Source organism: Battus philenor, unplaced genomic scaffold, assembly GCF_028537555.1.
Source record: "Battus philenor isolate CCGP_79_NKW_IND1 unplaced genomic scaffold, ilBatPhil1.0.hap1 SCAF_3, whole genome shotgun sequence".
Lineage (NCBI taxonomy): Eukaryota > Metazoa > Arthropoda > Insecta > Lepidoptera > Papilionidae > Battus > Battus philenor.
In genome coordinates this window covers 1,644,713-1,665,080 of record NW_027181693.1, presented here as the reverse complement: position 1 = coordinate 1,665,080, position 20,368 = coordinate 1,644,713, and the positions used below count along the sequence as shown (strand labels likewise).

Below are 20,368 nucleotides of genomic sequence, written 5' to 3'. Positions count from 1 at the left end.
GTCATCAAAACGGAAACCAATGGTGGAGGCCTATTCCAAGCAGAAAACGTGTTATGACTGAAATAGTCATAATAATAATTATTTAAAAAAATCATATATTATTTCGAAATTAACCCTTTAGTTACCAGGGCCGGAGTAATCCGGCATCCACCTTGTAATGTGCGCTTGTGTGTAGTATCCATGTTTTAAGATTCATCACAGCCAAATAAATTACTAACAATTATCCTAACTTCTATTTTAAATCAATATACCAGTGAAAACTTTAAATATGTAACACGAATGAGAAAATTCGAACATTAACCTACCGCCATGCATGTGCACACTATCAATGTGACGTTTTGTCAGTCGTATTTCGTGCGACAGAGATAACGCTCTACGAAGCCGAAATTAGCCGATTGTCTCTTTCCAAAGATCGATGTGCAATATTTATCGCCGGGTTCTGTACATTTTGATCGACTAGACCAGAGTTCCCCAAACTTTTTTGTGTCGTAGACCCCTTGCATTGTTTTTCAGTGTTGGTTAGACCCCTTACTTACCTGATAATGATTTCCTGTAAATTTCTAACTGTAGTGAAGTTAAGTGTTAAAAACTTAAAGTAAAAACACATGTTATTTTTTACACTTATTAATTGAATTTAAATTAAAACTACTCAAAATAAAATTTTGTATCTGTTAAGTAAATAGGTACTATCAGTGTATGTGTTGAGATCCACTATCGTGGACCCCCATTGTCGTTTCATGACCCCCAATTTTTTTTCGCTGACGTAGACCCCTTGCAGGTTGTCATATACCTCTAGGGGTCGATATAGACCACTTTGGGAATCACTGGATTAGACGAATAAAAATTAGTTACAAGTAAACGAAAATTGTTCAGTAAACTAAATATTTCAATATTGAAACGCACAATGCATGTATTGTTTTAATGGCCATGTATTAATCATATTTTTCACCTTATAATGTACACCAATTTCAATCAGAGGAAGCATTCAAAGTTTTCTATTTGCGTATTTACAAGGCAAAGCTAGGGCTCTCGTGATCGAGCCGATCTCACTTCTACCACCAATTTGATTGCAGTCCGGCACGCAAGGCGTCCCCGACCTCTGCGCCTGTATCTAGTTCATTGCTACCATTGTTTATGGGCTTTTTTATCACTTCCTTTATAACGCGGTAATACTTCCTACATTTATTAATTGTAACTTATTACGCATATTATACATACGTTTTTAGAATTCCGTCAATTCGTGAAGGCCGGGTATTGCAGCTCCAAGGAGGACTCCTTATAATGCATTGGAATTTAACTTTACCCATCAGACTCTTCTATCTATCTCATTAAATATGAAATGATCCTACCAATACTAATTATGAAGTCCGTTTCAGAAATAAGCTGATATATTTGCTCTTAGGCGGCCTAGATCTTTCAGCAGGCTGGAGAGATATTCATTATGTATTTATTCTAGTTATTATTAATAGATCATCATGAGTAGTGGTAGCTCAGCGGTAAAGAACTAAGACTTGCAACCGAAGGTCGCGGGATCGATTACCGGGATACAATCTAATATAAATATTTAATGGAATCAGGCGTTACCTTGCGGGAGTCCATCCTAAGTAAGAAAAGGACCAATATTTAGCCAACACAGAGTGAGTGAGTGAGAGAGAGTTTGGCACTAATCGGTGTAACATAACTCCTGAAGATGCCTCGTGGAGGGGTGAAATACGTGTTGTGTGATTTGGCGGTGGCGGTTGTGTGCTTCGCATTGTTTGCCGCATGCACATTTATCAGCGGGCTGGCGGGCGGTGCACTTTGTTGCACGAATACCACTGCATGTGCGGAAGTGGCTAAATATTGGTCCTTTTCTGAATCTTATATAAATAACACTTGCATTATATAGGATTGTCACTGCTCACAAACTAGGGCCAAGAGGATTGACTGCAGCGTTCTCTGCAATCATCACGCTTGCCAAGTGTGGCGATTATGATATATCCCCCGTATCATTGAGGGAAGCTTGTGCTTCACAGTGATCGTCTACTGACTGAAGCGATGAACATTGTTGTCTGGTCCTCTTCTACTCACCAATATCCTTATTGCTGAGGATCATGTTATCTTGGACATATAAATTATTGAAATTATTGAGTACATACAATGCAATTTAAACCATAATATAAATCTAATATATAAAATTCTCGTGTCACGGTGTTCGAACTTGAACTCCTCTGAAACGGCTTGACCGATTTTTACCAAATTTTATATGCATATTTAGTAGGTCTGAGAATCGGCTACTATCTATTTTTCATACCCCAAAGTGATAAGGGTTGTTCACACTTAAAATGTTTTTTAATTTTTTTGACGAAATTTTTGGTTTTTATTTTTTTATGATACAACATACAAAAATACATACAACCCTAAATTTTCACCCCTCTACGATCAACCCTTATTTTTAAATTGAAAATTAAAAATATTTTTTTTGCTTAACAACGTTTGCGGTATCAGCTAGTATATAATATAAATATATAAACCATATAAACATAATAAATATGTAAACCATAGTCGTTGATCCCTGTTTAATAATGTTTTTATTTGTTTTTTCATTGTTTGACTATAAATCATTATATATTCTCAGTGAGATAGTTATAGGGTAACAACTGTAATTAATTTTATATTTCTAAGCTTCTAAGCTTGTACTTTCTTACTGCCTTTTGTTACTGTTTATCTCCAATAAAGTAAATAAACAAATAATAAATAACTATAGTCAACTGCTTCATTATGCTGCTCCACGTGTTTATTTACTTGGCATCGTAGACGTTGCATGAGATATGTCATGATTCAATCGAATTTGGTTCGACCAACTAATGTCAACCTTTTGTACTTTTGAACTATAAAACTTTGCAAAGGTAAAATCTATTTATTCATTATACGGGTATTATATATATGACAGAGAAATATTACCTCTTCTGCTACTAAGATAACATAATCAGTATCAAAATAGTATGGATGAGCAATAAATGCCATACATACTCTATTGCGTTGTATATAAGAATGTCTAAACAAAGATGCAATGTTGACATACAAGTAGAGGATTTGCCATTGTGGAGATTCTTTCCTATCTAGTCGTAAGCGATTATGCATTCCCTCTCATACAAATATCCGTCAACCATATTTCAAATGCGTTGTATAAATTTATAATATATGAGTAAAATCGTTTATTTTATTAATTTATTATTAATAAAGTTTACATTTTAATAATAATGACATTGATAAAAACAATTTTGCTAATAATAGGCTTTTATATTTATGAAGGAATATGACATAAATAAGCAAACATAAAGGAAATCAAACACAAAAGATCAGTCAGTGCGCACCCGCTCTTGTGTTAAATAAGTCAAGATCCAAGTGATGAGAAAGTTTACTAAATTCTTTCGAACTGCAATAAAAACAAATTACTCCTGTAGTTTATAATATAAAAAGGCATATCCACATTATGACAACGTTCAAAATGACTCCAATTATTCCGGACAGCGGTTATTAGAGGCGAATCGGCAAGATAATCCGTGGGGCCTTCCATGCGTGACACCGCGGCTAATGTTCGCAGAGCATTAAAAACAATTCACTCACACCTCTTTTTACAGCCGTCCCACTTTTACATCGCAATTATATTCCGTTCCTCATCATTATAATTTTTTTCATCCGTTGCAACTCATTTACTGCCTTCGGCGATTTACATTATTAAACTATCAGTGAAGAAATGAAAGTGTAAAAATTTTCTATGTAATTATTGCATTTGGGGGACCGGAAAGTAAAGTATTTCCTGCGCATGTCGATATCTGATACGTACTTGGAAGACGTATACTAGATGGCATAGGGTTGATAACGAAGGTGAATATATTGTCGATTAGAAATAAAAACTTGTTACAGTACCCGACGATAAATATTGCACATCGATCTTTGGAAAGAGACTATCGGCTAATTTTGGCTTCGTAGAGTACTATCTCTGTCCCTCACTACCTATGTGACGTTTTGTCAGTTGTTGTGTTTCGTGCGACAGAGATAACGATGTACGAAGCCGAAATAAGCCGATTGTCTCTTTCCAAAACTCGATGTGCAATATTTATCTTTAACTTTTAACTTAAGAAAGCAATTTTACTTTCTGGGCCCGCTAATATATATATATATATATATATATATATATATATATATAGATTGAGAATGAATTACTCTATTATGTTAAAGATATATTAATTAATATTAGTGCATGTCAAGATGGAGCTCTAATTAAAATGTCACTAATACTAAAAAAATGTATTTATTCACAATTTGCGTGCAAATTCGTAACTTTACTAATACTACTGGTAAATGGCGCCTATCGCTTGTTATCGCTGACGAAACTTGACACGACAAACTCGCGGTCTTCTTTGAGACCTGCCCTCATCCGTCAGTAATTTCAAGACGGTTCTTCGCTAGGCAGGAGGTTAATAAACAATAAAGCCTCCTGGAGGACGAAACTATGTTATTCCGTTATTTATTTCATCACCCCAATGCAAAACGTGAAACGCAAAATAGAGCCTGTAACATAACTTTATTTCCATATTGCGAGGTACCTGCATATTTTTAATGTCTCGCCGTCAGCCCCGACTGGCTCGATCGCGGAATTCGTCGGTTGTTCCCGACGGTCTTCACAATATATTCCAATATATGTGGAATTGATACAAAAAAGTGATGATAGAATTTTTAAAGTAATAATGCTTTGGATGTTGATATTTCAGTTAATATTAGAAATTAGGTCATAGGTATTAATACTGCAGGTATTAATTATCCTTAAATAAAAGTACTAGTTAAATACGCAGTAAAAACGCAGCGTTTTAACAGCGTTTATCATTGAATTATATTCGCTGTAAGCGTTTTATAATTGCGCAGACGCCCGTCGGCCCGTGACCGCAATGATGTTTGAACGCGAGGTCAATTCTTCAATTGTCGATTTACATGTCACACGTGAACATGTAATGTAATCTTGTGACTGAACTTTGAAAAAGTTTACTGTAATTTTAATAAACTATTAAGCGATAATAAAGCTCACGTTAGCCCACCGCTGGGTGGACAGAGAACATGGTAAAGTCTTGAGTTCCCCAAACTTTTTTGTGTCGTAGACCCCTTGCCATGTTTTTCCGTGTTGGGTAGACCCCCTACTTACCTGATATTGATTTCCAGTAAATTTCTAACTGTAGTTAAGTTTAGTGTTAAAAACTTAAAGTAAAAATACACGTTAATTTATACATTTATTAATTGAATTTAAATTAAAACTACTCAAAATAAAATTTTGTATCTGTTATGTAAATATATACGTAACATTAAATAAACAAACTATAAATAAAATAAAATAAGTCAATATTTTTATTGAGAAGGATGAACCTGATGCTTTAATTATAAATTATCAACATTTAGCGTCAATTTTGTAAGGGTTAATCTTAAATCTCCTCGGCTAATGATGTCCAGTCTGTAAATTTTTTGATATTGTAAGATAGTATGATGTAAATTAATAGGTACTATCAGTGTATGTGTTTAGATCCACTATCGCGGACCCCCATTTTCATTTCATGGACCCCCAAATTTTTTTCGCTGACGTAGACGCGTTGCAGGTTGTCATAGACCCCTGGGAGTCGATATAGACCACTTTAGGAATCACTGAGTTAGAAGGACATCGTGGCGTCTTTGAGAGAGGCATATGCCTTGCAGTGGGCGACAGTCGGCTCTTATTAAAACATCAAGGAGTTTAATAACCATATAAAATATCCGACTAAGTTTGCAGTGTGTATCTGATCAAATCGCGTTAGGTACCTACAAGAATGTACGTTATTACGAGTTTAATAAGTTTGTATTAAATTCGTCTTTTCTGGCATTATTATTTAGATGTACACTGGTGGTCTGTATAATTAAAGTAGAAATAAGCATCAGGTGAACTGAGGACATAGTCAAGGTCACGGAAAGTTGCTGTAACCTGGCAGCGCGAGACAAGTCATCGTGGCGATCTTTCGGGCACGCCTATACAAATAAAATTGATTCTCTATAGTTTTTATTATGAATGGTGAGGTTAGGTTAGGTTATGTTTGAACACACTATCAGAGCGGCGGATCCTGGGGGACGAGATCGGACAGGACCTTTCCTTGCCAGAAGTCGTGTCGGCGATGCTGAGCGGGTCACCGGCGTGGAGGGTCGTGGCCTCTTTTTGTGAGACCGTCATGGTCCAGAAGGAGGCGGCCGAACGGGATCGGCAGAGGACAGATCCCGCTCGGAGAAGACGCCGTCAGCGCAGAGACGCCCTTTAGGTGAATGGTGCTCCCCTACCAAAAACGGGGCCTTCGGTGCCGCGGGAGTTTGGGGTGGGGGCCCTAAACTCCCACTAGCTTCGGCGACTCTGAGGCGGACGATGGTTCGACGTGGTCTCGAACCATCTTGATAGCACCACGAGGGTTTCGGGGGTAGCGTATACACGCATGATCCGGGACGGGCTATCGAAAAAATAGCACGGCGCGAGGAAAGACCGCGTGGCGATCCCTAACCGGGAGATAACGCGTTCCCCCACCGGGGGGGGGGGGGGGGTTAGTGGGTAGGAATACCACATACCCCTGTCCTCTCCCCAGAGGCGGGGCATCTTGAACTCCGGAAGATTTCCCCCACCGAAAAAAAAGGTTATGTTTGAACCCACTAGCTTCAGCGACTCTGTGTTGAACTGAACGCTGGATCGATGTGGTCCCTACCCAGCACCGCGAGGGTTTCCGGGGTAGCGTGTAGTACGCATACCCCGGGAATGGCTGCCTAAAATAGCATTCAGGGCTTCTAACATCAATGACTTGTCAACATCTAGTTATGATGAATTTATCTAAAAAAATGTGTTTGATGATCGATTTATTGTAATATCGGTAATTGACAGTAATATGCTTTAGTTAAGAAGTTAAAACATGTATTGATGCAATGCACCGCAGGCCAATGACCCTTGATAATATTTCTAAGAAACAGTAGTCTAGCTATTAAATCAAATCATGCGTGTACTCGGAACCCACCCGGCGTTCCCTCTGCTCGAATATTAATATTACGGATGTCGCTCGGAATGGGAATTAGCCGATTCGAATTTATACATACGCCTTTAGCCCTTCACTAACCGGAGCTCGTGTTGTCAGTGATAAAAATATTAATATCGTCGATTGTTTTTATCGATTTTAATTGTTACATTTATTTCAAAAAAATATATACTTGATACTATAATCCAGCAAACGGCTATGAACAGTAGTATTTAAAAATTGTAATATTTTTTTCTTTTCTACTGGCAACTGTCATCATCACTGTTTCAGCCGTATGATGATCACTCCTTTACATAGGATTCTCCATGGATTTCCAATGGGATCGGTTGAAAGCGGCAGTAAGTCTGCATCCAGTGCATTCTATGATGTTAACAAGGTAGTTCATCCTCCTTGTTGGTTGGTAGCCCGTGGTACCCACTCCTGCCTTATCAACCATCTCAACCAACTTTCCAATCCACTGGGCTGTGTGTGTTACTTTCGTTTGTCTACAAATCTCGTCATTCCTGATTCGATCTCTAGCAAAGCCCTCTCCGTGGCTCTGTAACTGTAAGCTTTCCAATGAGACCAGGAATGAAAGACCATAAATCTGCCTTCAGTCATCACTGGTAACACAAGTTCGTTGTAGTCCTCGCTGTCTTAAGTCTAGGCAGTGAAGGTTTTTGGACAAGGAAATCTTTCATAGTTTACGTATACTGCCGGGTAGGATTCGACGATTGACTTCTATCTCGAACTTTCTATAAATTGGAGTAAAAGAATAAAAATATCATCGACGTGTCATTGAGTGAGTGTAAAAGCCTCCTGTAAAGAACTTTGTTTTTAGTTGTCATTATAATCGCGTTTAGAATTCCGTTAAATAGTGTCCAAGAGGACAGAACCTTGTATCAATTATTATAGTTGAACTCTCTTGAAGTACACGTGTCTTCCGGTATAAAGACACATTAGCATTACCTCTGCTAATAAATAAATGCATTAGAAACCACAGCCGATAAAAAACGACCGCCCGAGCGGGTTCTACGAGCAGAGGTCCGGACCCTAGCCGCTTCCGCAGGGAACCGGATCCGATCGTAAACCCATACATAGACAAGCTCTCGCCTGCTTGACCTACTGACGGAGTGTGAAACTTCTTCCACCTTATATATTCGCCTTGTTAAACATAATTCAAGTACAGATTATATACATTGTGTTAAAGTTTTAAAAGTGGAAATGTTTGGTTACATCCTATACAAAAATCAATGGTTTCACTTCATGCAGATAATATGGAAATCACTGTAAAATTTTGATATTTTGCTCATAAATTTGCTATTCATTAACACGTTTACACCAATTTACAATCATCCCGTATATGAAAATCTATCTCTCCGGTGTATAGTTATTATTTAATGTTTTTATAATAGCGGTGTACTGTAATGGTGGTGCATCGCCTTCTTGGGCGACGAAAAAATCTCCCCTACGTTCCTAAGATTCAGCAGGGTTGGGTATATTTTTTTAAATTAATAATTATAAAAATCGTATAAGGAAATAATTAGACGGACAAATTGCAATGTCATATAAAAGGAAACCTGCTGTGATATTTTGAGGGTGAGAGAAGCAAGAAAGGTTTTGTATAGAAGATTTAGTAAGCCAGAGGAATGAAAGACACTCTTAAGAAAAATAGAGCAATGTATGAGTTGGTTTGTGACGGAAAAAGTAGAGTAAAAAAATGTAAATAGAAGTGAAAAAAAATTACATTATTAAAAACTGTCCCTCTCAATATGCGAAATAGCGGTGAACGAAATAAAAAATAGCGTGCTGCAATAGCACCACGCAAAGTTTACTTAACAATCAAACGTATTTTAAAAAATAACAAAACTAACTTAACAAATATTTAATGGAATCAGGCGTTACCTTGCGGAAGTGCATCCTAAGTAAGAAAAGGACCAATATTTAGCCACTTCCGCATATGCATTCGTAGTTGTGCAACAAAGTGCACTGTCCGCCAGCCCACTGATAAATGCGTATGCGGCAAACAATGCGAATCACACAACTGCCACCGCCAAATCACCACTCTGTGTTTGGCACCAATCGGTGTAACATAACTCCTGAAGATGCCCCGTGGAGGGATGAAACACATTTATCAGCGGGCTGGCGGGCGATGCACTTTACTTACTTTACAAAGTCTAAGTTTAGTTAATGAAGAGATCGAACCATCGATATAGGGTCGCGGGAGGTCGCTGCTGATTCATGGTGCAGGGCTTTCCTTTGGTGTGGACATCTATCGGATGATACAAAAACATTAGATACATATAATATTGTGATCAAGAAGTAAGGTTGATTTGTTTATAAAATATATATTCTTTATTTATTATTTCAAAGTGATTTCATCCCAGACTGTGAAACCGTTGCAAAATTCTTTTTCCGGTACAGCCTGCAAGACCTTCTTTGGTTCTTATCTCCTCAATCGTGTCTTAACGGCGTCCCTACATTTTCCTTTTGAGTTTGATGAATAGCCAGAAATCGCACTGATCCAAAACAGACGAATACGGTGGTTACGGAACGATATCAGCAGCACTGATCCTTTTTTCCCGAAAAATTCATCCTTAAAAAATGGTTTGGATGGTGCCAAATGATATTCCAACGTTTCACAAACAGACGCTTGGTAAATGTTATAGACAATCCTACCAAACTACCAAAAAGGAATAAAACCTACCTACCTAATGCCCGAGAGTTTAAAATGAAAATTTCACTTTACTTTTGAATCAAAATATTTCAGTAATAAATTAGTTAAAATATAACTAAAAACGAATTTAATTCAGTGCTAATTATATGTTGATTCCATGTTAATACTAATAATTATAATTCTTTATTTTAAATAAAACTTTATTTGATTTTGTTCGAAAAATTTAAATTTGAATAAAGCATTAATGTTATAAAGCAGTCTTTTGTTCAGTTCAATGCCGCGCTGAATATTTTTGAGGTTATTTTTTGCTTCGTCCATTGCCATAAATAGAAAAGGAAACTGAGTTTCTTTTGCTTTATTTGATTTATTTTATATGTTTAAATAAAATCTTAAATTGCACTAATTTCAAAGCCTATTTGGGTCGTAATAAATGTTAATTGCTATTTATAATGCTAGAGTAGTTGTAGTCTAATAGTTTAAGACAAATGACTGTATATCACGAGTTCGAATCCTGGCATGTGAGTGGTCAACACGTTATATGTACAAGGCAATTGGATATAGGCGTAAATACTTTAAAAGGATCATTTTCTGTAAATTATGTTATGGTATACCAAAAACCAAAGGTTTCAGAAATAATAAATAATGTAATGATATTATAGTTGGATAAAGCTTTCTCAAAATTCATGTTACTATTAGGCTGAGAAAAAATGTTTTCGTAAATAAAAAAAATATAAAATTGTAAAAAAATACTTTTATCCGTACTATTTGTGTTTGACTGGTTTTGACGACATTAGAGAAGTTATATTTAAAAAAATATATTTTTGAATTTTTTTAAAAAAATATTTCTCATTGTTTTATTTAAAATGTAATTTGTTAATTAACCGTTTATTTCGTTACAGAACTCGAGCGGCAGTGAGCCTAGGTCGCGCAGTGCGACCCCCGACTCGCTTGACTCCCTACCCAGCGGTGGGTCTGGCAGCCCGCCCACCGAGTGGGCCGATGCCGCGACTCCGCCAGACTTTGTGTAAGTTGAAAAGGATAGGATTATATGGGATTCTTACCTATTAAAACCTCCTCGGTGGTCATCTTCTGTACCTTTGGAAAGGGCAGGCACACCTCGGGGGAAGTTTTGCCTCACCCGGTTCACTCCACATTACTGCTCTCCTCGGGCTATATTGCTGCTTCCTGGGAAGTAAGAAAAGGACCAATATTTAGCCACTTCCGCATATGCAGTATGGTATATATGGTATATAGTATGGTAGTCGTGCAACAAAGTGCACCGCCCGCCAGCCCGCTGAAAAATGCGCATGCGGCAAACAATGCTAATTACACAACTACCACCGTTAAATCACTCAACACGTGTTTCACCCCTCCACGGGGCATCTTCAGGAGTTATGTTACACCGATTAGTGCCAAACACAGAGCTTCCTGGGAAACTAATTAACCCAAAGACTAAGGTTGTCAAATTCTAAGACCCAGTCAACGAAAGTAAAGTTTAGAGCGAGATAACAGATCAATCTCTCCCTATAGCCTGCTGAAGGTTTTGATGGTAATCAATGGGAGAGGCCGAAGTCCACACGCATAGACTTCTTAAGACAAAAATGATGATGAAGGTTGTTTTTGTTTCAGTGATAATTACACAGGCGCGGCGCATGGTGTGCTTGCACGCACGCCGTCGGCGCCTGCGGCCCGTCGAGCCCGGCCTTCGCCCCCGCACTCACCTCCTCGCATGCAGGACCTCTTCAAGCCCAACGACCTGCACTGGGCGGACATCGCCACCAACACTGGTCAGTAACTTGTAAAACTAAACTCGCATACAGATTTTCTTTCCTAAATGGTCCAGGACCCTCAAGGATCTAAAATAGACTCGACGGGGTGAACATTGGGTTTACAAAAAATGGAAGTTTACAATTAGTAAGCGAAGAACTAGTGTTGGCTACATGAACATTTGCTGTCAACGTAATGATAATATAGGAAAAGCATTTCCAAAATTCGGCTTACTATACATTAAAATTAATTATTGTTTACTATATAGTTCTGCAGACTTTGTACGGTAAATTATGTAACGTATTTCAAAGTGATCAGTTTATACAGGTGATGTGAAATAGGTTCAAAGCTTTAAAGGTTTTTGCTGACAAATGAGCTATACATTCACACCTTTTAAACTTTTAGACCAATCCACGTGTATTTTAAAGGTATTTTTCTCATAATAAACCGTTTTCCTTACACTAATTTCGGTGTTATTATATAATTTACACAATGTATATATATTTATATAGTGCCATCCGTTCATTCTAATACTACAAATTTGTACAGCACTTTTTTCCATTTTTGTTGGTTTTTAAATGGAAATATACTTTTTATTAGACATCTTTTCTGATCGTACAATAAAACAAAGCGCTGCTTCTGGAAACAAATACTTTAAGCTTCGTTAGCAAATTATATAAACAATGTAATGACATGTAAAGTTTATTGTAAAGTTAATTTTTATTATTTTATAGTTCTATATCCGTCTAAGAGAATTTTTTTATGATAAATCAATATCAGTCTTGTCGAAATATAGTCATTATATGAATATTTGTCTTTCGTGTATTGATCCATGTCACTGTGTGTGTGTGTGTATATATATATATATATATATATATTTATATATGTATACGTATACACACATATATATATATATATATACATATATGTATACGTATGTTTTTTTTTTGTTTCAGAGGGAATCGAATTGCTGGGCTACCAAAGATACGGCACCGTCCAGGGTCCGAGGATAGGAAAGGAGAGAATAAACGGGTCCATACTCAAAGATAGTGATACTTTTACGTGAGTACTCTTTCGCTTTTAAGTATCTAAATAGATACATTTAACTTAAATTTTGAAGCCTTTATGGGTCGCATTACAGTACCCGGCGATAAATATTGAACATCAAACTTCAGAAAGAGACAATCTGCTAATTTCGGCTTCGAATTTTTATGTATACGTCAAACACTGTAAAATTTGCTTATAATAGCAATTGTTGAGTTTCTAATGTTTTCTCAGTATATCAGAGTTCCTAGCCGCGTTCTATTTCCTGCAAAATTGCGTGTAAATGCCTACTAAAATGGAGATATTATGAATTTGAAATACTTACCTTTAATTCAAAATTAAAGTCACTGAAAGAAATTAACTTAGTGCAGACGATGGTAGGGGTTGCTCTTTAAGGTCCAGGAGGTTTATACAGAGTGTTTTTTTAGAGAACAAAATGTCGGTAAATCAGTACGTCTATTACGGCTTATTGATTAGGCCATCTAGTAAGTTTTAGAAAAAAAAAATGATAAAAAAGTTCTGCGCATTTAACACATTGTAATTATTTATGTATTTTTTAATATCCTTTTTCTCAGTTCTTTAAGAATGTAGTCATTTTTTTCTTAAACATTAATGTGTTTTAATTATGAAGTATGTTATAACAAAGATATCTTTGCAGTAACAAACATGCGCCAGTGTCTCGAGCGAAGAGTGCGGTTTCCCAGCAGCCGCTGAGCTTCGAGCACAAGTTCAACCTGGACCGACAGGTTCTGCACCACGAAGAGGTAAGACGCTTTGATATCACCACGTCAGTCGATAGACGACCTGGAATATGCCTCCCTCGACGATCAATCGACTAAGAATATAACCTTTTATCTACACATTACAAATTAATACAATTGGAGTGTGTGTTTGTAATATTAAAATAACCGCTTTTTACTATATGCGGTACATATAAATTTTTGTCTGACTGTCTGTTCTGGCTAATCTCTCAAATGGCTGAATATATACGGGACCCATACTGGCAGGTAGCTGATGTGATGTGGAGTTACTTAGGCTACTTATAAATAATTCTTAAACAAAACTACTACTTCTACTACTTCGCTAGCTCAGTGACCCAAAGTGGGTCTTGGCCTCCGAAGCGAGAGACTTCCACTTTCACTCACAGCGTAGGGGGGCGTCCCCCGGGTGGCGGTTGGGGGGATGGTCGGTAGCACAGCCTAGCTAAGCTAGCCGGCTAGGCCCGAAGGGCCCGTTGACCAACGAAGGATGTGGTCCTCCAGCACATTGGGGGTTGTGCGGAGGGCTAAGTACCCTCCCTCGTAAAAACACAACTGTTACGAAACCGAAGAGAGAGAAAATACGATCTTAAACAAAAAGACTTACTTAATTTTTTTTTTTTGATAAATTCCACTCAGACAAAGTCGCAATCGCAGGTTATATGTATGCAGTGTAGCAAAAGTGGTCAATGTATTTTACAACGTTTCTACTTCAAATTTCATGGTGTGTTCCAGGAGTGGCCAGAAGAAGACAGCAATGTAGACATAGAGAGCGTGGGCGAGTCTACGCTGAAGAAGCTGCAGCCGCTGTTATGGTTGGAACTCACCGCACTCTTCGATCGCTACTCGCTGCCCTTCCATAAGAGGAAGCCGCCAAAGAAGAAGAGGAAAGAAGGTAGGCAGTATGAGAAATTTTACAAGTATAACGTACTAGGTAAAACTACTCAGAACCTGTCGATCCAGGTCAAACTTCAAAGCTTGGAGAATCGGCGAAAAGATGCCAATTTATCGGTGTTCTATAGACAGCATTTTGAAGAATGTGTAGCAGAATTACTCCAAGAAATTCCCCCGTCTCATTTCTTCCATCGGACACCAAGATGAGATTCGTAAACAGTTGAAATTTATTACACCCGCACTAAACGTTTTGCTAATACATTTATAGTGCGAACAGCCAAGGAGTGGAACAACCTAACGGCGTTTCCAGACAATAACTTTCTTTTTTTATTAAATCATCAGAAATGCTCTACTGTCATATGACAGAGACCATTTAATATTTAACAATTAATGTAAAAATTTTAATTAATACGAAATCTCTCTTTTATGTTTGGCTTGCACATTTATTCCTATTGCTTATTATCAATTACAATTGATACATTTTATATATGGTATTTTATATTCTATTCTTTATATCTAAACTTGACATCATAACTTGGGAGTCTTCAAGACAAGAGTAAATAGATTTCTTTTAAGTAAACATGTAGCATTGTAGACCTCGTCGTCGCCTAATATCAGGCGAGACAGAGGTCAAATGCTTCGCCTAAAAATGTGGAAGGTAGTTTCGACAGGCACACTTGTATTGAAACAAACTTTAAAGGAAAACCATAATAATATTAACATGACAAATAGGATCTTACCTTGTTATTACTGTACTGATTATCTTCCTAAAAGTACTCCAGAAAGATCTGGCGTTCTCCTTCTTGATTATCTAGCTAGAAGATGTTACTTTCCTCTATCCTTTTCTACATCTGAACCTGGCTGTCCGTTCATTTGGAGTCAAATACTTGACAGCCGCAGATTATGTGTACCACTGTCTGGTCCACTGTTGGGTTACAAATGGTAAGAGGGAGAGGTATAATAGCGATATATCGTTTACAACCTGCTGAAGGATTTTGGCATATCAATTACTAACATCAGGTCATTTTTATAATGAGCTTCTAGAGCGGCATTGGCTTAGTTCTGCTTAATATTTGCTGATAGGAGTCTGGTGAGAATCTATAGAACCCATTTTCTCACCATTAAAATGTTCCGAATTCAAATTATATCGTCAAATTATTTCATTATTCAGTTGTACTCGTGTATTTCACGTAATTAAACATTCGATGGCTCTTTTTATTTATACAGAGTGATTAGTTATATGTGTAAAAGTTTTGAATATTAAGAATTATTGTTTCATATTTTTTCTCTTGTTATTCTCTCAGAGGGTTCGGTGTTCGGAGTATCGTTGGAGACGCTGCTACGCAAGGACATGATACTTTGGGAGGAAACTTGGAGCTCTGTGCCGAGTGTCCTGCGCGCCGTGTCCTCAGCACTTGCTCAGCGCTGCTCCGATGAGGGCCTCCTACGGGTGCCCGGCAATAAGCATAAGGTGACTTAACATAACATTAATTTTGAAAAGACATTTACACACTTAAAGTAAGCCAACTTTCCATCTTTCCATTGCTGATGCTAGCTGGCCAGAAATTCAACGTTTGTTTTTTTTTTAATGAAATTTAACAATATTTGATATGTAAATTGTAATATGAACCTTGAAAATAAGTTAACAAATAAAGTTCCATACTTTTCGATCAACTAAAACTCTTGAATGTTGTGACACGATTTATTTAATTATATACTTTTAATTTTATATTTAATACCAAGAAAAGGAAGTTCTGGAATATGTTATGGAATTTTGTTATATGTGTGTACTGTCAGATGAGGAGTTTAATGTGAAAAATTGATATCAGGTGGAGGCGTTGTGTCAGCTGATCGAGAGGGACTGGTACAGTGCGCGCGGGGAGGTGGAGGCTGCCCTCCGCCGAGCCTCTGGCCACGACCTGGCCGCCGTGTACAAGCGGCTGCTACGCGCGCTGCCACAGCCACCGCTCACGCAAGACCTCATGCGGCTCTTCTACCACACTTACGGTAATATACCTCAATCTCGTTATCTATAGACTATAGACAAATAGAGGACATGCACGCGTAGACACTGTGCAATATATTATATGCCTGCATATAATCTGTGGGAGTATAATTTTTTTTTCACCACGACTTCAAAAGAACGCACAACTTACACATATATATATATAATATATATACACCTATCCTCCGATTTACACGGTAGATACGTTCCAGAGAAAAACGTGTAAATCGAAAATTAAAAATTTTCAAGTCAAAACCGTGTAAATCGAAAAAATTGCAGAAAATGCATAATTTTCCTTTTTGACAGTTGTGATTTTTTTTTTCAATATTTTTAGGTGTACACAGAAATAAAAATAAAATGCATTGAGAATTTAAAATATTTAATGTATTACGGAGACACTGTTTTTTTTTATTTATTTACAATACATTAAACAGAAGAACAAAAAATATAACCAAAGGTGTTTTATTATTCTTTATCACTATCAGAAATTACTCTCATTCTTTTTTTCGGAATCGAAGGTTCGAATTCACTTTCATCACTCGATGTTATTTGTGCCGATTCGATGTTTAAGGAGAAATATTTACATTATGACAGATGGTAATAAAATCGGTTATTAACAATTGCTTCGAACTTTTTGTAAGATCTTTGTAAACTTCTTCATATTGAGCAAAGTCAGCACATAAGCTCGGGATTCCCCGTGAAATGTGTACACAGCACACGTGTTCAATCACGGTAGCATTTAGTAGAGTGCGATAAAAACAAAAAAATATATATTATTTGGAAAACCGTGTAAAAGCGAAAACGTGTAAAACGAATACCGTGTAAATCGAGGGGATGGGTGTGTGTATATATATATATATATATACAATAAGAGATTGAATAGGAACAGTTTTCCAATATAATTCAAGCATATGGTTGTAATTCCCGTGGTTGCTGAGTTTAGTGTTATTGTGTTTGCAGCGCTCTCGGGCAGCACGCAGGCGCGCGCGCTGAACCTGCTGGTGCTGTTGGTGCCGAGCGAGCAGCGCGCCACTCTGCGCGCCGTGCTGCGGCTGGTGCGCGAAGTAGTGGCGTGCCGCACGCACAACAAGATGGGCGAGCACAACGTCGCCATGATCATCGCGCCCGCACTCTTCCCGCCCAGGTAACCTCCATCGCTAAAACAACCCCACACTAGCCCTACCCGCTCTAAAAAGAAGAGAAGAAGGAACCCGTAACCCCAAAATTTGACGCCCTGTCATACAAGAATACACAAATACCATGAGTATATTGGACCAGATGTTTCGTACTTTCCTATATACAATCATCATCATATCAACCGACAAAAGCTTACAGCAAGGCATTGATTCTTTCATGATGACCGGTGTTGTGCTACCTACATCGAGCGCTTTTCTGCTACCTTAGCTATGTCGTGGGATGTCTGCCCTCGCCAGGTGTAATGGAACATGGTTGTCACTCGAGGACTTTTCGGCCTCAACGGCTGTCTGCCGTCTGATTGTACAATCCACCCCGCACACTGCCTATTCACATGGGCAATTCTTAAAGCTATATCGGTGAACTTAGTTATTATTCAGGTTTCCACTGCCATTTACAATATGATAAATTAATTTACTGCAGTCTGCTGATCAAGCCGACGGATAGCCTGGAGACGCAGCTGGCGACTGCAGCTAATAGCTGCCACGTGACGGAGGCGCTGATGCGGTGGTCAGAACAGCTGTGGCTGGTCCCGGCCTCACTGCTGGCCGCAGCGCAACGCAAGCCGCGTCCACGACATCCGCACACCTGATCCCATCACCCGCCACTTGGAACTGCCCCGAGTAGACTCCGCGTTGTGGTAATCGAACACTAGCAAGACGATATGGTGATGTGAGTTTAGCTTGCAGTGTCAACAAAACTATGTAAATATATACACTGTAAAAACGTTGTAAAATCAATATCTGAAATGTGCAAAATTAAATTTGAGATATCGAATAAAAATATGAAACATAAACAACAATTCGACCTAATGTTGCTATGTGCAATAGGAGGAGCTATAGATATTCAATAAAAAAAGTCTAGTTTGGGAAAATTTTGAGTGACTCCAGTTGACCATATAATGTTGTCACAGAGCAGCCATTTTAATTTGAAATTTTTATTAGTAAATAGGTCATTATAATCTAAATGTCAAATTCTCCAAAAGATGCACACGGCAGATATTAGTTTGACAACTGTCATATTGTCAAAATGGCGTCCACAAGAAGGCGTTCAAGAACTATTAAAGTGAAAGGATGCGTTCGTACGATGTTACTTTCAAAATTTATGCAGGCCATTATAATTATTAATATAAAAAAGAGTGTTATAGGACGATCATAAATAAATTCCTTTATCAGAGACGGTATGACATACTGCTTATTAATGCAATAGATTGTAAAAATGTATTCTGTTACTTTTATCTAAACCGCACTATAATTCTTAGTTAAATATCAATTTTATATTAAAATCTAAGTCATTTATTGAAAATTTTAGAAAGTCTTTTGATTTTAATTTGTATCTTTATTTGTGGAGCGAATGTGATACAATTGTTTGAAAATAAATATCATACAATTACCAGTAATAACTTCGATTAGATGTGTAGCAAGGAAAAAGCAATTATTCAATACATGTGTATTATTAACTTTTGCATATATTAGATTTTTACATTTTAAATATAAAAACATATGTGATTGTTGAATATTTTTCAAGCTAGCCTATATTTCATTATCTTCTATCTAGAAATGTTTATCTAAATATATTAATTTATTTTTCTTATTTCCTTAACACAGAGCTATGTAGCAAAATGGTATGTCGAGATTATTAAAATTTATTAAAAATAATGATATTACAAGTGGTATTATACAATTATGAAAACTGCATAGAATTTCTAGCGCAATAATGTTTTAAAAGCTCCATATCGTTTACATTCTTGTAATTTTACATTGTTATAAAGAAAATTTATATTGTTGAATGATTTTATAGCCACAGATTGCAAGTTTGAAATTTTTGATACTCTATACTAAATATAATCCATACATTTAGAGCATTTAATGTGGTGTATTAAGTTTGATAAGTGTTAAAATAGTAGTTAGGAAGAGTCATTGTCATGTGTCGCAGGTTCGAATCTAAATAATGCATGCACTCACAAATCGAAAAAACAAAAGAATGTGAATAAACCAGAATGGTTTTCATCAGTAAATCTACCTGTATGTAGTAGTAATGGTGGATTGAGGCTCTTATGTTTTTATTCTTGTCATTATAGAATCATTTGCAAAGAATGCTCGAAGAGCCTTATTTAATAGAAACTAGTTTCAGATTGAGCTCCCTTATAATTGTATCCTTCAACTTGAAACTATGAAAGGGCACTTTCCTCCTTAATCTATTAAGAACCCACAACATACTCGGGTATATTTCTTTGCGCTTGCTTAGTATTGGAGCTTTACATTCCCAAATTTTAGTTTATTACTCGAAAAATCTTTCTCTCTATGATTTACTTTAAAAATAATTACAGTTGTAATATCCATACATAGATGCCCACAAAACAGTTACTAATTCTATGAAACCTAGAGAAAGTAACATTTTAAGTTGATACATCCCAGCAGTGGGGATAATAATATTTTATGTGTAAACATACCAAATATACATTATTGATTATTCAAGTATTACATTTCGTTTCAAAGGTGCTAGATGCAGGTCTGTCTGTTTGTAAAATGTTTGAGTTTTGATTTTGGTGCCATTACATTTGGTCGAATTTTGAATTAGCATTAGATGGAATATTATTCCGTCTTTGCCCAAGAAATGATATTTAACTCGAGTACCGCTAGAACCTTATTCAGTTCTAATGTTTATTGTAAATAGTTTTGTAGTGTGGCCTCGAGTATAAATATCTTACCAATGTGACTCGGCAAGCAAAGACTGACTTGTGTATTATTATGTATATTGATATTATTTCATAAGTATGTTTACTTTCCACAATAAATAAAATATACTTAATGTACTGTGAATTATTTTCCTTATTGCATTACATACATTCACTGTTGGGCATAGACCTACAAAAATTTCCTACAGGACCGGTTAAAGGCCTGCAGCCAAGCATTTACTAATGAACTTAAGAAGATTGTCTGTCCACCATGTGGATGAATGTCCCGAGCTGCGCTTATAGATC

General features: G+C 37.0%; 1 protein-coding gene across 3 annotated transcripts in view; it reads left to right on the top strand.

Annotated features, from left to right (window-relative positions):
• The window catches only part of conu (Rho GTPase-activating protein conundrum), a 91,243-nt gene extending 72,325 nt beyond the window's left edge, over positions 1-18,918 (top strand). For all 3 annotated transcript variants that reach the window (XM_068770198.1, XM_068770199.1, XM_068770200.1), the window contains 9 exons: positions 10,623-10,747; positions 11,353-11,510; positions 12,447-12,552; positions 13,193-13,298; positions 14,028-14,187; positions 15,491-15,657; positions 16,016-16,193; positions 17,152-17,335; positions 17,809-18,918. In XM_068770198.1, the coding sequence (XP_068626299.1) occupies positions 10,623-10,747; positions 11,353-11,510; positions 12,447-12,552; positions 13,193-13,298; positions 14,028-14,187; positions 15,491-15,657; positions 16,016-16,193; positions 17,152-17,335; positions 17,809-17,977 (1,353 nt within the window). In that variant the 3' untranslated portion in view covers positions 17,978-18,918. The remainder of the gene's footprint in view (positions 1-10,622; positions 10,748-11,352; positions 11,511-12,446; positions 12,553-13,192; positions 13,299-14,027; positions 14,188-15,490; positions 15,658-16,015; positions 16,194-17,151; positions 17,336-17,808) is intronic.
• Positions 18,919-20,368: the final 1,450 nt, after the last annotated feature.